General features: G+C 42.7%; 1 protein-coding gene across 4 annotated transcripts in view; it reads left to right on the top strand.

Annotated features, from left to right (window-relative positions):
• Window positions 1–5,189: 5,189 nt before the first annotated feature.
• dgkza (diacylglycerol kinase, zeta a) overlaps window positions 5,190–19,701 on the top strand; it is a 90,589-nt gene continuing 76,077 nt past the window's right edge. Inside the window, exons 1-3 of one of the 4 annotated variants that reach the window (XM_061836145.1) lie at window positions 5,433–5,558; window positions 9,258–9,314; window positions 12,961–13,064. In XM_061836145.1, the coding sequence (XP_061692129.1) occupies window positions 9,312–9,314; window positions 12,961–13,064 (107 nt within the window). In that variant the 5' untranslated portion in view covers window positions 5,433–5,558; window positions 9,258–9,311. Of the gene's footprint in view, window positions 5,559–9,257; window positions 9,315–12,960; window positions 13,065–18,551; window positions 19,522–19,701 lie in introns of those variants that run through there. The other 3 variants (XM_061836143.1, XM_061836146.1, XM_061836142.1) reach the window with 3 other exon arrangements.

Raw genomic sequence — 19,701 nt, 5'->3', positions numbered from 1 at the left:
GCCAGCCAATGGCTTGGCACATAGAAACAAGCAACCATTTGCACTCACAATCACAACTAAGGGCAATTAGAGTCTCCAATGAGATGTGGGAGGAAACCGACGCAGGCACAGGGAGAACATGCACACTCCACACAGGCGGGGGCGGGATTTTGGAATTAATGCACAGCCTTGTTGTCGCTCACTTGTAGATTCGAGTTGGTAATTCATTTAATTGTCTCTGGAAGTCTGGAAATCTGCTACCATTTGGCAAGTTGGCTGGTGTTCAAGTAAAGTCCTGGTTACAACGTGGCATGTATCATGAATCCAGGAGGGTTTCTGCGTGAATACTTAACTTTTTATGTAAAGCGCTTTTGTATACAAATATTAGTGAATGAGGTCAAATGTGAGTGGATAACCTTTGATACCTTGACTGGAAAGATTAAGCAATAGGGATGTATGGATATATGTATCCATGTTAACAAGGAAGGCTGAGTTTTTTGAAGAGTATAGACAACACAAAAAAAATATCATGTGAGGTGCTTTTCTCTCTTCAAATGAAACGTCCAATTTCAAATTAAAACATTGCAGATGGTACTGGGCAAAAGAAAAGAAATTCAAAGGCTGTTAAGGAAATGCAATTTTCCTTCCCACTTGATGTTTTTCTAAATCAGGACACTGAGTACCACTGGGCTAATCAAATGAATCATTGAGTCTGGCCCAGTCACAAACAAAGACAGCTGAGTAAAGCTCTGCAATAAAGAACCACAAAATATTCATCCATTATGTATATGACGTACATTTATGACCTGTGGCTTTTATTTTGGCGAAGACATACAAACACATTAACAGATGACAAGGGAAGGCTGTCAAATTGGCTGAGCTCTGTCGCCCTCTGCTGGATAGAGGGAAAAGAAATTTGCAAATATTAAAATGAAAAAGAATCTCAGGATATGAATACGTCTAAAATCACCCTAGTGAAGCGCGAGATATTAACTATGAAAGTTTGTAATATAACTAGCAGTTCTAGTAACAAGCTGTTTCCAACGCCTGCTTATTTTCGGAATATGTAGTGGTCCTACTGGGATGACAAAGATGTCCTCGTACATGTATGTACCTTAAAGCCCAAGCATCATCCCTATAAACATTCTAAAATAGATATTGTAATGAAAAATACATATAACATTATTCATTTCAATGTCCATACGAAAAAATAAATGTGAGCGGAGAGCACGTCATCCATGCGCAAAGTTGCCGAAGTGTCATTCTACGATATTCAGGTGGTCGCCATATTGGCTGCATCCTCTGTAAGAGACGTCACCCGGACATTCGCCAATGAAAACACGCGGTGCACCCTAACTATGGGAGACGAACACGTCCCTTCTGACACAGAAGCTCTTTTTGAAAAGGACAACACCACACAACCGAGTGAAGTTACCGGGGCAATATTACACTATTGTTTCGAGCCATATTCAGATGATATGCTATCATGGCCAAACTGCACCCCCGTCCGATCCACTTCCGCGGCGGAGATGAGCCGTCGCGGCTCATCACAGCCGGCCGGTGTGGCCTATGATGGAGCCGAGCCATACTGCTTTTGGGGGGGTGTTCATAGACGCCGCAGTATGATGAACAACACAGTCAGCCAGGGCGCTTTACTGCGCGCATCCGGCTGAGTGATGCATTCTCGGCTGGGTTCTTCAGACCCGCCCACCTCCGCAAAGCCCGACGCGCAGCCTTCGCAGAACTTGTGACCGCCGAATGCGGGGCCTCAGCCGGTGTGGCTGATTTTCGGCCCGTGGTGCCATATAATGGAGCCCAGGCGTGCTGCTTTTAGAGGGTTGATCACAGCCACCGCAGTACGCGATGAACACTATTGAGCCGGGGCGCATTACTGTGCGCACGAGGCTGAGTGAGACATTGTTGACTGGGTTCTTCAGATTCGCCGCCGTCCGCACAGAAGCCCGACGCCGTCCGACGCGCACATCGACATATCTCATACGCGGATCCTTTGTTACGTTATGAGAGACTGATTACGTGGTCCGCTCCAAACTATTATTTTTTTTAGTAGCTGTATACACACCTGTGGAAGCTCTCGTCCTCTGCACCCTTGCAATCCATTTTTCACAACGAAGCGGGTCTCTTGCAAACTTATGAAGGGTAAATCCATTCTCCCGAGTGTTCAAGCAATGTCCAGCAATGCAATGAGCCGGCATTTTGGCTAACACGAAGGAACAACGAGCTACCTTCCCAGAGGTAAAACTAATGGAAACAAATGAGTCCACTTGGGGGGGGGGGGGGGGTGGGCGCCGCTGTCCTTTACGTCACTTCCTGCTTCTTCTCGCAAATAAATCCCTCGAGAGGATTTTCATGGCGGAAGTTACAAAAAGCTATATATGTCAAAATCATGTTTTTTGGTGAAAAAATGCATGGGCCCATATTGGCTGACGTTTTTTTAATTAATAACATACTAAAAATCATCCATTTCATGACAACTGACCTTTAATAAGGAGGTCATTAGTGCGTGACACATGCCCACCATTTAGGCCAAGCACTTTTGCGAGTGCAACACTGTGGTTTACCTGTAACTTGCACACTAGTCACAGAAAAGTTACTTTTGTTGTGGGGGAAAAAAGTTGGTCTACTAGTGCACTGAATTACAACTGTATTAATGAGGACAAATAACACACAAGATGGGGATTATTTTGGATACGATTTTGACAATGAGCCTACTCAAGTGTGACTTTGTTTCAAATGTTTGCAAGCTGTTTTCTCTTTGGATTTAAATTATTTGATTCATGTAAAGAACATTGATGTCACGATACAATGGTATCAATTTAAACTGGACCCAGAAGCAAGTGAAGACGGAAGACGTTTTGTGGAGGAATGTTTTAGTTGGAAGGAATTTGGAGTTGGACCTTGGAGGGCTAGTGCCAGGTCGTCAAGACGGGAAACATGCCCTGGGCAGTAGCATGAGCAGGTGAATGGGCTTGGCGGCGTGGTTGAAGAGGTCAGCAGGGCAGGGAACGTGGAAGGAGCACTGAGGATGAGGAAAAACGTGGAGGTTTGAACAAATGCGAACAACGCTTAGCTTACGCGCAACTAGGTATCACGCAGGCACGGGGAGAACATGCAAACTCCACACAGGCGGGTCCGGGATTGGACCTAGGACCTCAGAACTGTGAGGCCAACGCTTTACCAGCTGATCCACGGTGCCGCCTGTAATAAATTTAATAATTAATTAATAAAATGAAATATAATATAGGCGGCACCGTGGCAATCCCAGACCCGCCTGTGTGGAGTTTGCATGTACTCCCCGTGCCTGCGTGGGTTTCCTCCGGGCACTCCGGTTTCCTCCCGCATCCCAAAAACATCCATTAATTGCATACTTTAAATTGCTCCTAGATGTGATTGTGAGTGTGACTGTTGTCTGTCTTCATGTGCTCTGCGGATGTCTGGAAACCAGTTCAGGGTGTACTCTATTTCGTGCCTGTTGACAGCTGGGATTGGCTCCAGCACTCCAGCGACCCTCGTGAGGATAAGCGGCTAAGAAAATGGATGGATATATTTATTACAGTTTCTCAATTGCAAAAAACACAAAACTCTGTCTGAACCAAAGTCTGAGAGCCTTGAACCCACCTATTGAATGGATTACTTTTTGGTTGAATTTTAAGTTTAACTTTATAACTAATTATTTTAGCTCACACGTCACATGTTTACTGAGGCACCATCAAGACAATACGAGAGAAAAATGGTTTGGCCGAATATGTAACATTGAAATAAAAATATTGTCTCTGTTTATAGTGTGAGACACCAACCAAAATCTTATGATACTGTGGAAACTATATTTAATTAAAGTATAATCACTTGACAATAGTGTGTTTGGGCTGCAGTAAATAATGCAATGTAATATTCATGGATTCACAGTGTTTAAGTATTTCAGTGTTATCAAGATGCATGTACGTATAGCGGGCGGTACAGTATATTTATTCTATTATTTATTAATTTATATTTCATTTGAATTTCTTTTATTTATTAATTATTGCATTTATCAGAGGCCTCACAGTTCTGAGGTCCTGTGTTCAATCCAAGGTTGAGTCCTGTGCCTGTGTGGGTTTTCTCTGGGCCTTCCGGTTTCCTCCCACATCCAAAAAACATGCAACATTAATTGTAGACTCTAAATTGCCCCTGGGTGTGATTGTGAGTGTGGCTGTTTGTCTCCATGTGGCCCGTGATTGGCTGGCAAACAGTTCTGGGTGTACCCCTGCCTCCCGGCCGTTGACAGCTGGGATAGGCTCCAGCACTCCCGTGAACCTTGTGAGGATAAGCGGCTAAGAACATTGATAGACAGATGGATATACGTATAGCAAGAGACAATATGATCATACAGTAAAGCAATTGGCCATAAACGTATTGTGCAGAAATGCTGAACACTAATGATGTGCCGCAACTGGAGAAAAGCAATGTTCTGTATGGTTTTGTTATATATATTTTAGCTGTACTGTACATGAAGGGGTGGCATGGTGGCACAGCTGGTAAAACGTTTGCCTCACAGTTGTGGGTTTCCTCCGGGCACTCCGGTTTTCTCCCACATTCCAAAAACATGCAACATTAATTGGACACTCTAAATTGCTCCTCGGTGTGTGTTTGTCTCGATGTGCCCTGCGATTGGCCGGTAACCAGTTCAGGGTGTCCCCACCTCTTGCCGTTGACAACTGGGACAGCTGGGATAGGCTCCAGAACTCCTCGCGACCCTTGTGAGGGTAAGTGGCAAAGAAAATAGATGGATGGATGGATGTACATGTAGGTTTGGTTGGTACAATACATGTACTGTATGTTTCCATGGGAGGACACTCTTTGTAGAGGGCAAGAGACACTCTCTCTTTCTCTCTCTTTGCAAGGACTGTTCAGTAAGGCACTCTATCTTCATTTTACATGAGTCGGGCTCTGTTGCGAGGCAATTGATTGGCTTTGCAGAAAGAATATCAGGTGTTTTGTAAATTTTGCTTGAATTTTTGGATTTGGGTTCAAGGTATTGAGAATACTGTCGGTTTAAAGAAACGTGTTTTAGAAAGTGAGAAAGACTGTAGTGGGCTGGATATTGATATCGAAAATAATCTACAGGGAGGGGGGGGGGTAGAAAAGAGAGAGAGGACTTGTACACGTGTAGAAGAGCGAGAGTATTTCCTGCAAAATTAAGCGTGACGTAACAGTGCAATGGAAGACAAGTGGACGAGTAAACTACTGTTCGTAGCATGACTCTTCTTCATTCACGCAAACTCACACGCGCTCGACGAGAACAGTTTTCGTGCAATCGGCCACACGACAAGTTCTAAAATAAAACCACGGAAAAAAAGCACAAACGGCGAGAAAAGAAGAACAGGAAGCCGTAAAAGAACAAGCGTGAGTGCGGCGTCACCACAGTCTAGAGCAGTGAAAGGCGACGCTTCGACTTGGGAATGTTCAAGGGCTCACTGAGGGACTGCGGGTCCGCGGTACCTTCCGTACCCGAGCGGCCCGGGTTGGAAGACGACTCCGCAGACAAGGATGTGTTCGGCGATGAAGACTCTGGGAGCCGCCGGGTGAGTCTGCGCGTGTGTGAGTGTTTCCATGCCTCTCTCTCTGGCTCTCTCTCTCTTTTTGTTGTTGTTTTGATTCTTTGTGCGTTTCTCAATTGTTGTCTTTTCTTTATGTGTTTTTTGGGGGGTGCAGTGGGAGGTGTCCATGAATTTTTTAACTCTTGCTGTTTTGTCATATCATAGCAATCTGATGTTTATTTGGTTTGTTTTGCATTGTTTAACAATAATAATCAGAGCCAGCCCATTTTGGGACCCTCTTTCTGACAATGATGTGGATGATTGATTCTTCATACAGCTTCTGTAACTCTTGCAGCCTTATTACACTACAAAGGAGAACTCGGGTTATTCGCACCAAATTTCAAGTGAGAAAATATGAAATGATGATCATTTAGTTCTACTAAAAGTAAGATAAAGAGGCCCTGTAGCTCAGTGGTTAGAGCACTGGTTTGGTTTGTGGGTTCAAATCCCACGGGGGGCTCCACTCCCCGAGAAGGGTTGCCAAACATATATGTGCGTTCATCTGAGATGATACGGTGTGGCGACCCCGAAAGGGACAAGCCAAAAGAAACACACACTAAAAGTAAAAAAAAATACATCAGTAATAGTCATATAACAACAACAATAAAAAAGTGCAATGAATAACACAATCAAAAACGTGCCAAACTACAAAGAACAGTAGTGCTGCAGCTATTGAATATATTTAGTATTTGAGTATCCTACCAACATTTTTATCAACTAAACGGGTACTTGGATACATTAGATTTGAGCTCTGTTAAAGAGTAATTATAAATATACAAGAAAACAAAACATTTATTTCACTTAAAATGAAGGACCAATTGCTTTTCTTTTCAGAGAATCCTGTTTTGTCTTAAATTCACATTGAAAAGCAAACATATTTTTTGGGGTCTAGAAATGCAGTATTTTCAGTGTGGCACGGTGAATGACTGGTGAACACATCGGCCTCATGTTTCTGAGTGCCCGGGTTCAAATCCAGCCTCCTCTTAGTGGAGTTTGCATTGTTTTCCCCATTCCTGTGTCTGTTTTCTCCTGGTACTCTTCTGTTTTCTTCCACATCCACAAAACATGCATGGTAGGTTGATTGAAGACTCTAAATTACCAGGAGGTGTTAATGTGTGTGCAAATTGTTTTGTTTGTATGTGTCCTGTAATTAGGTGGTGTCCAGTTCAGGGTCCACCTTGCATCTTCCCTGAAGATATCTAAAATGTGACAAGTGTAATACAATAGGTTCATGGCTGTGCATTTAAGAGATTCGAGCAGACTGACGAAACGGAAACGAAAATGAAAATGAAGACATATCAACAGGAACCACAAATATTAACTTCGTTTTTTTTGACAAACTTTGTTGCTTGGAATCTTTTTTTTCCCCCCACGCAATACTTGACTCACAATGTCGCCACTTAATGGTCGTACATTGGCCACGTGTCCCAGTGCTTCAATCACCCAGCAAAACCGTTCCTTAACAAGCAAGCACATTGAATGAAGTCACGTAATAGTCTCACACATACTGTAATTATAAACTCTTGACAAATTTGACGCTTATTACAATAAAAAAGCAAACCTTCACCCTCTGCTGGCTAACATTATGATAGTAAGTTGCATTAACGTCGACCTCACTGATTTGCGTTCATCTTGACATTTCCTGGGGTGAACATTTTCTGTTCGATCTGAAATGATCCCACGCTTTTGTGATTTTGTCTTCTTTTCTCAAATTTGTCTTCTCTAAAGTAATCACCACCTTCTTCTTCTTTTGTTGTCTGTAATGGAAGCATGCAAACTACCGCATAGTTGTCATTTATTTTATGCTCCCTTTTTTCTTTGAAATTGATGTAATTGTATTATTATTATTATATTACGCTCCTTGAATCAAAACATGTACGCTCTGCTTCCGCTAGCTATGCTCGCATTGTTGACGTAACCACATTGTGATGGTCCGTCGCAATAGAACACTTCCCTGCTATTAACAGGTAGATACTGTACTGTATATAGAGCTCGTGCACCTACGTCACCGAAGTCACCTGACTGGCCATACTGCCGGTCAAGCAAAGCATTGCTCAATGCTAAGTCGGTTGGAGAAGCAACGAAAATATGTCTTATAGCATGACGCCCAAAGTTTTGTCTGATACCGTTAAACATTTAGAAGGTGATAATAAATGAACGTACGTGGAAAAATGAGAGACACCTGGGATAGAGGACCCATATTTATGGTTAAATTTGATGTTTTCACTGATAAGAAATTGGACTGTTAAATTGCTTCCGGTTGTCTTGGACAACTGGATATACACATGTATCTGGTGAGTAAGTCGTTGAGATTTACACAGAAGAGTTTGAAAGCTTAGAAAAGTCTGGACGCATACAAATACTTTGCTGCTGTATCTGTGCTCAATAGGGAGACGGCTCGTGTTTGGCTACACATTAACCTTTGCTGAAATCCACCGATCTTTTCAGCTAGTAGTCAATAAAAACACCAATATTTAAATAAATCACCCCTGGTTTTACACAAACTCGCATTCATTAACTATGATTGGGGGGAAAAGAGGACAAGCAAGTCGGCTCCTCCGTAGTGTTTCCCAAGAAGTATTTATAATGCCAAGTTGGCTCATTTGAGAACAACGTGTAAAAAAGAAATAAGACGGAGTCGGCTCCTCCATACACGAAGCGTGTTGCGGCCACACATTCAACTTTGATAAACCTCTCTGTGACAGACGTTTCTTTTAAATATACATTGTTCTTAAATGAGTCCAATGGATATTTAAAAAAAGAAAATAAACCACTGGGATAGGCTTCAGCCCCTGTACATGGAAGCATGTTGCGACCACACGTAAACTTGCGTAAACCTCTGTGTCACCGACGGTTTCTTTTCTTTTTTTTAAATACGTATTGGACTCATTTGAGCACAATGCGTATTTAAAAAAAAAAAAAAAAAACTTCTGTCGGGGAGAGGTTTACCGAAGTTCAATGTGTGGCCTCAACACGCTTCCGTCTACATTGGCGATGACTCCCTGACATATTTTTTTTTAAATATCCATTGTTCTCAAATGAGCCAATTTGGTATTATAAATACTTCTTGGGAATTTGAAATAAATCCAATTCCTACCTGAAATGAAGTGATTGCTACACTGTCGTGTATATTTGGTTGGACACCATCCATCACATTTAATTGCCGAAATCCATTGATCTTTTCTTGTCTTTTAAGCTGGTATACTTTTGAATGACCTCTTTGAATGTCTGTCTCGTCTGTTGTAACAACCAACAGCACAACAAGTCTATGGCATTGTGAATATTCTGCTCCAGTTCAATGTCCCCCACACTGTCGAGCAGCTCTTTTTGACCGGCAATATGGCACCGTGAAAATGGTGACGTCACGTGCACGAGCTCTATATAGTACCGATAGTTATCAAATTCAGAGGTCTGGCAGTGAATGGGTTGAATAATAAATTGGATCCCTAAAGCAGAATAAAATCCTCAAGGATTCTTTCTGCTTGAAATATTCAAAACATCGTTGCATCCCTAAAGCAGAGTATTAAATAAAATGAACGACAAAATGACTTAAGTTCCCCCGAAGTCATTGTTATGCTTTGTTTCTAAGTATAGTACATGAAACAGTGCATGTTTGAAGATAACAAGAGGAAAGAGAAAGTATACTTCTGCAACTGGTTACAAGGAATTGTAATCCCTCCACAGGTCGTCAAGAATAAACACAGCTGCCGGTGAACTTTCAGTCGCTTTATTGAACAAATGGTAAGAATCTAAAGATGCAATAGGCAAATAAATTCACGAGGTGCCGATGACCACAACACAAAAACTAGTTTAAGATTGGCATCTTAACAGCCTGAGGCAAGATGGCCAAGGCACGGTCAAGTAAACATTCATCCTCGCGTGCACACCCATGTGCAATTTAGAGTCTTCACCAAACCGAACATGCATGTACAGTACGTGGAATGTGGGAGGAACCAGAGTACCAGGAGAAAACCCACATACAGTAAGAACATATGTAAAGTTCACAGAGGATGCTGCCAGCAAGACTGGCTATGATTTTGGAAAAATGAAAAACAGTACCTGCTGGTATGTATAGTGACATTTTGCAGGCTGTAAACATAATATTTACTACTTTACTATTAGCCGTTTTCACTCTGGAGTAATGGAAGACAGATATTACAAATGACACTTTCTCTTCAATTCAGCGCATCTTGTACCTTACGTTGACCAGCAAGATGTTAGTCGCAGTTCACCTGTTAACTTTTACAAACGGCAATGCGATCTGGACCTTTCTCTGCGTCATCTTGAGACGGTTACAATTCTGCTTTCTTTGAAAAAAAAATTGCAGAAGGACCTTTGCCTGCCTGCAAGACCACTAACGGCATCTTCCAACATGTTTATTGTTTGCTGTTTAACCAGTTGGGATTTGGATGGTGCCCCATGCTAGCTTTCGCTTGGCTAAGATGGTGCCTCAGGCCTTCCAAATACCACACGACATGGCCAAACCCAACTGGAATGAACCATCGTGAAAAACTGAAAGATGGAGAGTCACGTCCCATGTCTACTGACGTGCTCCAATGGGAAAATGCAACCCAGTATTGAGTTTTGAGGGGGCCACATTCCTTATATTGTACTAGTATTAATTTTATTGAACCACAAAAACATTGTGTGATTGTCAAGAAGGAAACAGAATGAAGAAAGAAACAGGGTGAGAATAAAGGAGAGAGTAGATATTTTCAGAGGCTACCTTGTCTAATTCTCTGACTTCACCTGGCATGTTTTGCTCATGGGTGATTTGGCACAGTTAGTATTGTTGCAAAATACATTATGTTGTATAGTATATATATTGTATTCTTGTGGCTGTGTGATGTTTTAACTTAAAAGACTGAATCTCATTAGAAAGAGCACCCCAAAAAAAAGTGAATGGGCATGAATAGGTGAGTTTTTCAAATTCTTCAAATTACAAATTGAGTGATCTATTTATTTTCCATTTACAATCTGATCATATTACTGTAGTGTGGTAAGTGATAAGTGGGGCGGTGACCCACCAAATTCAGCAGGTGTTGGTGCAGTGGGAAAAATAGCAAGTAATAAGTGGCAGTCGCCACGTAACACCTTCCCCACTGAAGCAGTGCCACCCGCATCAGACGGATATGATCAAGATTATTTTTGCTGTTACCAAATGAGAATCTAGTTATGCTGTAGTTGTAAAATCAGAGGTTCTGATAGGATGTATGGCAGCGCAGAGGTCGTGGGTTCAAATCTGGTCTTTGCACTTCCCGTGTGATTACGTGGGTTTTCTTCGGGTACTCTAGTTTACTCCCACGTTCCAAAAACATTCATGGTAAATTCAGTGAAGATTTTAAATTGTCCTGAGGTGTGAATGTGAGTATGAATGCTTTTTTTTTTAATTTATGTATGTGTTCTGTGATTATCTGGCAACCCATTGTGTACCGTGCCTCACACCCAGTCAGCTGGGACGGACTCCAGCACACCTGTGACTTTAGTGAGGATGAATGCTACAGCCCCTTTTCTTTCCAGATTAACAACTGATCAGTCTACTAACTCGTTCAAAACTCTACCGGCCATGTTCTGACAACATCCTGTCATACAAGCTACATCAATCCATTGATGACCCATTGAACACAGCATTACATACAGTCAAGAAAATGAGTGTTTGAACAACCTGCAATATTGCAAGTTCTGCCACCTAGAAATCATGGAGGGGTCTGAAATTTTCATCGTATGTGCATGTCCACTGTGAGAGAGATAATCTAAAAAGAAAAATCCAGAAATAACAATGTATGATTTTTTAACGATTTATTTGTGTGATACAGCTGCAAATAAGTAGTTGAACACCTGTCTATCAGCGAGAATTCTGACCCTCAAAGACCTGTTAGTCTGCCTTTAAAAATCCACCTCCACTCCATGTATTATCTTGAATCAGATGCACCTGTGTGAGGTTGTTAGCTGCGTAAGGACACTTGTCCACCCCATACAATCAGTAAGACTCAAACTTGTAACATTGCCAAGACCAAAGAGCTGCCCAAAGACACCAAAGAAAAAAATTGTACATGGCTGGAAAGAGCTATAGTGAAATTTCCAAGCAGCTTGGTGAAAAAAGGTCCACTGTTGGAGCAATCATTACAAAATGGAAGAAGCTTAACATGACGGTCAATCTCAATCAGAGTGGAGCCCCGTGCAAGACATCACCGAGTGGGGTCTCAGTGATCCTTAGAAAGGAGAGGAATCAGCCCAGGACTGGAGGACAGGACTTGGTCAATGACCTAAAAAGAGCTGGGACCAACGTTTCTAAGGTGACTGTTGGTAATGCACGAAGACGTCATGGTTTGAAATCATGCATGGGACAGAAGGTTCCCCTTCTTGAACCAGCACATGTCAAGGCCCGTCTTAAGTTTGCCAATGACCATTTGGATGATACAGAGGAGTCATGGGAGAAAGTTTTTGTTGTCAGATGAGACCAAAATGGAACTTTTTGGTCATAATTCCACTAACCGTGTTTGGAGGAAGACTAGTGATGAGTTCCATCCCAAGAACACCATCCCTACTGTGAAACATGGTGGTGGTAGCATCATGGTTTGGGGGAGGGTTTTCTGAACATGGGACAGGACGACTGCACTCTGTTAAGGAGAAGATGACCGCGGCTATGTATTGTGAGATTTTGGGGAACAAGCTCTTTCCCTGTAAGAGCATTGAAGATGGGTCGTGGCTGGGTCTTTCAACATGACAATGACCCAAAGCACACAGCCAAGAAAACCAATGAGTGGCTCCGTAAGAAGCATATCAAGGTTCTGGCGTGGCCCAGCCAGTCTCCAGACCTAAACCCAAGAGAAAATCTTGTGAGGGAGCTGAAACTCCGTGTTTCTCAGCGACAGCCCAGAAACCTGTCTGATCTAGAGAAGATCTGTGTGGAGGGGTGGGCCAAAATCCCTCCTGCAGTGTGTGGAAACCTGGTGAACAACTACAGGAAACGTTTGACCGCTGTAATAGAAAAAACAAAGGCCACTGTACAAAATATTAACATTGGTTTTCTCAGGTGTTCAAATACTTATTTGCAGCTGGATCACACAAATAAATCATTGAAAAATCATACATTGTAATTTCTTTATTTTTCTTTTTAGATTATCTCTCTCACAGTGGACATGCACCTACGATGAAAATTTCAGACCCCTCCATGATTTCTAAGTGGGAGAACTTGCAACATAGCAGGGTGTTTAAATACTTATTTTCTTCACTGTACAAGGTCCTCCTTTTCGCATTCAAAGGCATCAAAAACTTGGCCCCTCAGTTCCTCACTACTAAGCCCCTCCACGGTGATACTCACCCGTTATCTTTGCTGAAGATGATTAAAGTAGGAATTTAACAATGACTCGTTTAATGTTTTTAGATGGAAAAGCTGGAGGAAGGAATGGAAAAGGAGTGCAGGAGGTCAGCCTCTCAAATGGAAGCTGAATTTGTTCAACTGACTTTCAGGAAGCAGGTGTCTTACAGGTAAGGAAGTACATCAAAGCAAAAGAGAAGGTGGAATGTGTTTACCTCCTAACCCGTTCAACCTGAATGTGGTGACAGTACCCCTCTGTGTGCTGCTTGTGTTTCTGTGTGGGGTTATTACTTTGCAGTAAACCTTTGCAAATAGCATAATCTATTCACACACAGATGAGGAGGGGTTATAAAGGAAACAAAGTGCATTGACATGGAACACTTGATAGATCCATATTATGTAACGTGCGGGCCATGTCCACCATGAGGTGTTCAGAAGTGAATTGCACACACGAGCACGGAGCTTATGCGCTCTCATCCCCATGTTAGAATAATCAGTAACACAGGATATGTGTGAAAGAGAGGTGGTGTGGGGCGGGAGTGGGCTCATGGCTGGCCAGCTGGCTGCTGTTAGTACTGACACGACTGAGTTATGTAAGTGTCAGTTTTTGGCCATGTGCGGTTTAATCTCTCTCTGGCAAGGTTTGATTTGTAATATTTCTATGGCGAAATTAGACAAATAGAAATGTCAGCAGTCAAACAGAATTTCTTTGATTTTGTTTTGCTGGTTCCCGTCTTCCTTTGAAATCCTGCCCTCCTCTGATAGTTTCCACCCCCCATTGTTCTTTTCTGGCATCTTTGTGGACGTCAGTATTATATTTCACCCAGTATTTTCATCTATGTGTGTCAAGCTTTGTGCCAGGAATGGAAGCGCCTGCCATGTGTTCTTTTAATATGGATAATAAACATCGACAAGAACCAGCCATTAAGCTGTGCCTTCCTGGATTTAATGCATTTGTTGTCTATAATTAGATCTGGACTTTGAAGGATGCACAGCTTCAAATGAAACAGGCAAGACCAACATGAGGCAGCACGGTGGATCGAGCACGTCTGCCTCAATGTTCGGAGGTCTGGGGTTTGAATCTTTGCTCCCTCCTTCCTGTAGTGGGTTTGTGTATTCTCCCTGTTTGTGTGGGTTTCCTGCTGTACTCCAGCTTTGAAGAATTGTCCATAGGTATGAATGAAAATGTCAATGATTGTTTGTGAATCTCAAACTGTTATACAATTGCATTTAATCCTTAAGAACAGAACATTTTTTTAAGGTACAATTACAACTTGCAACTTTTGTGCACTCATCCATCCATTTTCTTTGGCGCTTATCCTCACGAGGGCCTAGCTGTCAATAGCCAGAAGGCGGGGGACAACCTGAACTGGTTGCCAACCAATCACAAGGCACTTTTGTGTATCAAACATTTTAATGAATTCATTACTTTAGTACCGTTTTCAAAACTTTTACATATTCAAGTGCAGTAATATTTAAATTGTGCATATTGTTTCAATGGCTTACAATAATATTACAGATATGTTTTAATTTTGGTCATTGTGGTTTAAGTTTTGAGCTAAGTATTTTTGTTGTGGTACTTCGTGTAGAACGTTTGGGAACCCCTGGTCTTTGCTGTATGTGCAATGCGTTTGGCCAGCAACCAGTCGAGGGTGTACCCTGCCTTTTTCCCAAAGATGCAAAATAAACATCACATTAAAATGGAATCTTCTCTCCCATCCATCCATCCATCCATCCATCCATCCATCCATCCATCCAGCCATCCATCCAGCCATCCATACATTTTCTTAGCTGCTTATCCTCACAAGGGTCGCGGGAGTGCTGGAGTCTAGCTGGCTGTCATCGGGCAGGAGGCGGGGTACATCCTGAACTGGTTGCCAGCCAATCGAAGGGTAAGACAGAACAAGACAAACAGCTGGACTCACAATCACACCTAGTGGCAGTTTAGAGTGTCCGATTAATGTTGCATGTTTTGGAGATGTGGGAGGAAACTGGAGTGCCCAGGGCAAACCCACGCAGGCACAGGGAGAACATGCAAATGCCACACAGGCGGGCCGGGATTGAACCTGGGTCCTCAGAACTGTGAGGCCAACACTTTACAGCTGCGGCACCAAAATATGTACAATATGTAACGCTCAACCAATCACTATGTTGACTTTAATTATGGTTTCCCTAATCACTTAAAAAACCTCCATCGTCAGTCAAGCACGAAATGAAATCGACTGTGTTTGTGAGCTCTAGCAATCCTGATTAATCAATCAGGAAATGAAAATGTTGTTTTGCGTACACCTTCATCCATCCATCCATCCATCCATTAACTGTACCAGGGTCTGATATTGTATGAAAGGTGGGGTGCACCTTGAACTGGTCACCCGGGACAACCATTCTTACGTAAGGGCAATTGAGTCTTCAGCGATCCTACCGTGCATGTTTTTGGAATGTAGGAGGAAACCAGAATATCCAAAGAAAATCCGTGCGGGCACAGGGAGGACATGCAAACTCCATACAGGAAGGCCTGTGGCTGGATTTCAACCCGCAGCCTCTAAACTGTGAAACAGGTGTGCTAACTAGCCATCCACCGTGTATTAATGAATTGTGAATTACCCTAATTAAAAAAAAGAGCAGTAATGATGAAGATATATTCGTAACACAGTTACACTTTTAAAATAATAACGCACCGTCGCAATTGTTTTGTGGGGTTCACCTCATTATTATTTTATATTAGTTGGTTATCTATTTGAGCTCTACAATTGTTTCAACTTTGATGTACTGCATTCAAGCTCAGATGGTTCTATTGCGCCCTCAGGGGAGATCAAACTCATGATTAATATTGACAAGCGTTGATATGTCAAGCAGCTGAGCGAGTGGGAGGGGAGGAACAATGTACTCCTTGCCTCGAGCCAGAAAGTTGCACACTGTAGCATCAAAGCATGCACCAGATGGATGGAGAACAGCAAAACAGAGAAAAAAAATGGTGGCAGCTCAGTCTGGGCTCCTCTTCCGCCGCGTGACTACTTCATCTTTTATTCTGCTAATGTCTTTAATTCATCTTCAAGTTTCTGGGAATAATATGTACGTACTGAAATTTTACACTAAATATTGCACAAGCCTTATGTCATAAGCATGTCAGATGTTTAATACACTGCATATGTTTCATCATTTTTTTTATATCACCGCATCAATGTCATACATAAAATAAACATAATATACATAATATACAAACATAAAATATCCACTCCTTTAAAATCTGACTTTTGTGTACTCACACAAAAGTCAAGACCAGTGATGTTCAATTCTTCAGATTTTCTTTCCAATCCAATACTGACAAAAATTTGATCTGTTTCAGTCATACAAATATGACACCGATACTGTTTAAATGCACCTACAGTAATTTGTCGGCTTGATTTATAAAAAGTGTTTCAAATCATGCAAGACATCAGACCAATTTTGTTTTATTCATTTTAAACTTGGAAGTATATTGAGTTGCAGTTAGAGACTTACTGGTGCAGACTTCGATGGTTTGGATATGTCCAGAGGTGAGAGGGTGAGTATATTGGTAGAAGGGTGCTGAGGATGGAGCTGTCAGGCAAAAGAACGAGAGGAAGACCAAAGAAAAGGTTGATGTATGTGGTGAGGGAGGGCATGAGGGCAGTGGGTCTTAGAGAGGAAGATGCACGAGATAGGCTTGGATGGAAAAAGATGACATGCTGTGGCGACCACTAACAGGACAAGCCAAAAGGAAAAGAAGAAGAAGACGGTGGCCTGGAAGTCAGACATAATACTTACAGTCAAACAAACAAACAAACAAATTGTGAACCGCTTTTACATTTCAGAAAATTAATTATCTAAAGCCCAAACACTTTTACAATGGGTGACATAAATTGAAATTGTCAGTGAATATCTAATTCAATGATTAAATGACACGATAATCGCACGCATTTGTCATTACAGTACAGTACAATATTTGCAGTTTGGCACCTGCAGCTTCACTTAGTTGCAGATATTGAAAAACATTTTTAGATGTATTTTCTGGAGTGGGGGGCAAGTGTCGTTTTTTTCATAGAAAATGCTTATTGGTGAGTATGCATGTTCTCCTTGTGCCCGCCTGGGTTTTCTCCGGGCACTCCGGTTTCCTCCCACATCCCAAAAACATGCAACATTAATTGGACACTCTAAATTGCCCCTAGGTGTGATTGTTAGTGCGACTGTTATCTGTCCCCATGTGCCCTGCGATTGGCTGGCAACCAGTTCAGGGTGTACTCCACCCTCTGCCCGTTGACAGCTGGGATAGGCTCCAGCGCTCCCCGGGACCCTTGTGAGGATAAGCAGCAAAGAAAATGAATGGATGCTTATTGGTCGTATATCCCTGCATATTGAAGAACTTCGGGTTAAAAATAAAATATATCCATCTCCAAACAAAAAGTAAAAATAAAATTATATATATATACTGTCTGTGTACCGAATGCACATTCATATTTAAGGTGTCAAAAAAGAAAAGAAAGCTATTTGGAAGCAAAATGTTAAGGGACGTTTAGCGTTGCTGATTAATGAAATTCACAGTTTTGTCCTTTGTTGGAGAGAAACGGAGAAAATGGGTCAGCGGTGGGTGTTGAAAGGATCTCTTGGAAACTGTGTCAGGCTTCTGAGTGGCATTTTATTTGTTATGGAAATGCAGTGTGGGTGATGGATGAAAGAGAAAGTGAGCAGGTGTGTGAGTGTGCGTCTATGTGTGCAGATTTGTGCATGGGGTGGTTGAGTTTCAGAATCGCATAGTACATATATGCTCATCATTTTCAAGTACTCTGAATTGCTGTTTGGTACACAGGCATCAACAACAGTTAGGACCTGCCCTCCCACCCAAAGGTGGGTGGAGGCTACACTCTCGTCCCCCGTGGTGGACCCCAATATACGAGGTCAATAAGTTCACTGACACCTGCTTGGCGCCTCTCAGCGTGGGCAACTCCAGAGTGGAAGAGAGTCCAACCCCTCTCAAGAAGAATTCTTCCAGAGCCCAAGCCATGTCTGATGGCGAGCCCAACTACATTGAGTACACCAGCTCGGACTCCTTCCCTGCCAGAGCAGTGACACATCCCTAGTTCAGTTTCTGTACCCAGGGATCGGATCACTAAGGTCTCCCACCTGCGATCCACCTCCAGCTCACACTGCATCCGACATCACTGTCCCCTCCCATAGGGGTGGTGAACTCATGGGAAGAAGGACCATGTTACCATTTTTGGCCGGCCGGGCCCCATGCATCCAGCCAAGGTGAGCAGCCGGTCTGCTTCAAGCCTTGCATTTTGTGCTCCCTCGCCTATTACCTTTTTGCCATGGATGACCCTACCAGGGGTGTGAAGCCCTAGACAATTTAGCTCCCAGGACCATTGGGACACAAATCCATTCACCGTAGTAAGGTGATGGCTCCAGGAAGAGAAATTAGTAGCGATTCTATTCTATTCTATTCTATTCTATTCTATTCTATTCTATTCTATTCTATTCTAGTTTTTGTGTGCACATGGTAGAATAAATGAGCCCGCCACAAACGGAGTGGGTGGGTGAACGTTGGAAGATTTTTATTCAGGCTTATGGCAGGGCAGCCAACGGTGAGGCCCTGCTCGAGGAGATTGTTGTCATGAGCCACTTCCGTGAGTCACTTCCGGGTCTTGAGCCGGGCGGGGACAAGAGAATCACAACGGCCGCGTGACCTGACTGTGAGATTGCGTGCGTGAAGTGCGTGCGCGTAGCGGGCATATAGTGCGTGTCGACGTTTACTCTGATGGCTTCCACTCATTAAATCAACTCAACGAAAATGAGGAGGAAAACGGAAGGGCGAACTTCTCGAAGAAGAATGGAGGAAGAAGAGAATCTCTGAGAAAAAAGTTGGACGTGCGAGATGTGAAGTGACGCGTGTGAGTCAGTGTTCAAACTCCTGAGTTGGAGAGGAATGCGAGCAAGGATTAAGTTAACACTAATCTGTCTCCATACACACAAACACCTTGTGTGCCTTGTTTAAATACCTTTGGTTCGTCGATTATTGACTTTTTTTTAAAACATTTTCGGAGTAGCCTTATTTGAAGTCTTTTTGAGTCCCAACATCACGTTTACATTAGATGTGTACTGTCAGGACAATGTTGAATGTGTTTTATCTGTACTCGGAGCAGGTGCTCTATTATGAATAGAGGCAGGGACTGAAATTCAGTAATCAAAACATTTTAGTTGTGTATGACACAAAAGACGTTTAGAACGTCTCTGTTGGTTCAGTGTGCTTGCTCAAGACATTCCCCAAGCTTTCATAGCTTCTCCTGTCAAAATGAGGCACGAAAGCCTTTAAGGCCGGAACTTCCAGAAATTGGCCGTCGTGGAAATCAGCACCCATCGGGTGTCAGTTGCAGGGATGGACGTTCACGGTTTCGCGCGCCAGGAAAAAACAAGGGATGGAGAGGAAGTATTCCTTGATAAAGACGATCAAGATGGGGGATTTAGTTCCAGCTCATCAACTTCTTCACTCCACTCCTGCTCCCCTACCTCCCCCTCCCCCTTCAGCCTCCCCCCACACAGTATGGAGGATGAGACTGAGATGCTTTTCGGATGCTCCAAATCATTCACCGGACTGAAACTCTTCACAAGAAGGTAAGCGCCAGATGAAAGTGTAATACCGTATATTGACGGCAGGTGTCGGCACTAGATCAGTTTTATCTTCAGCAGCGTTTTTAAACCTCTGCAATGGGTGTCAAAACAATGGAAATCACAATAAGACGGCCTTTGCCATATAGAATGCAAACCAATACAAGTACATCAAGGTTTTTTTTT

The sequence above is a fragment of the Syngnathoides biaculeatus genome, chromosome 2, assembly GCF_019802595.1.
Source record: "Syngnathoides biaculeatus isolate LvHL_M chromosome 2, ASM1980259v1, whole genome shotgun sequence".
NCBI classification, from domain to species: Eukaryota; Metazoa; Chordata; class Actinopteri; order Syngnathiformes; family Syngnathidae; genus Syngnathoides; species Syngnathoides biaculeatus.
Note: the sequence above shows the minus strand (reverse complement) of the source record. Positions and strands in the feature narration are given on the sequence as shown.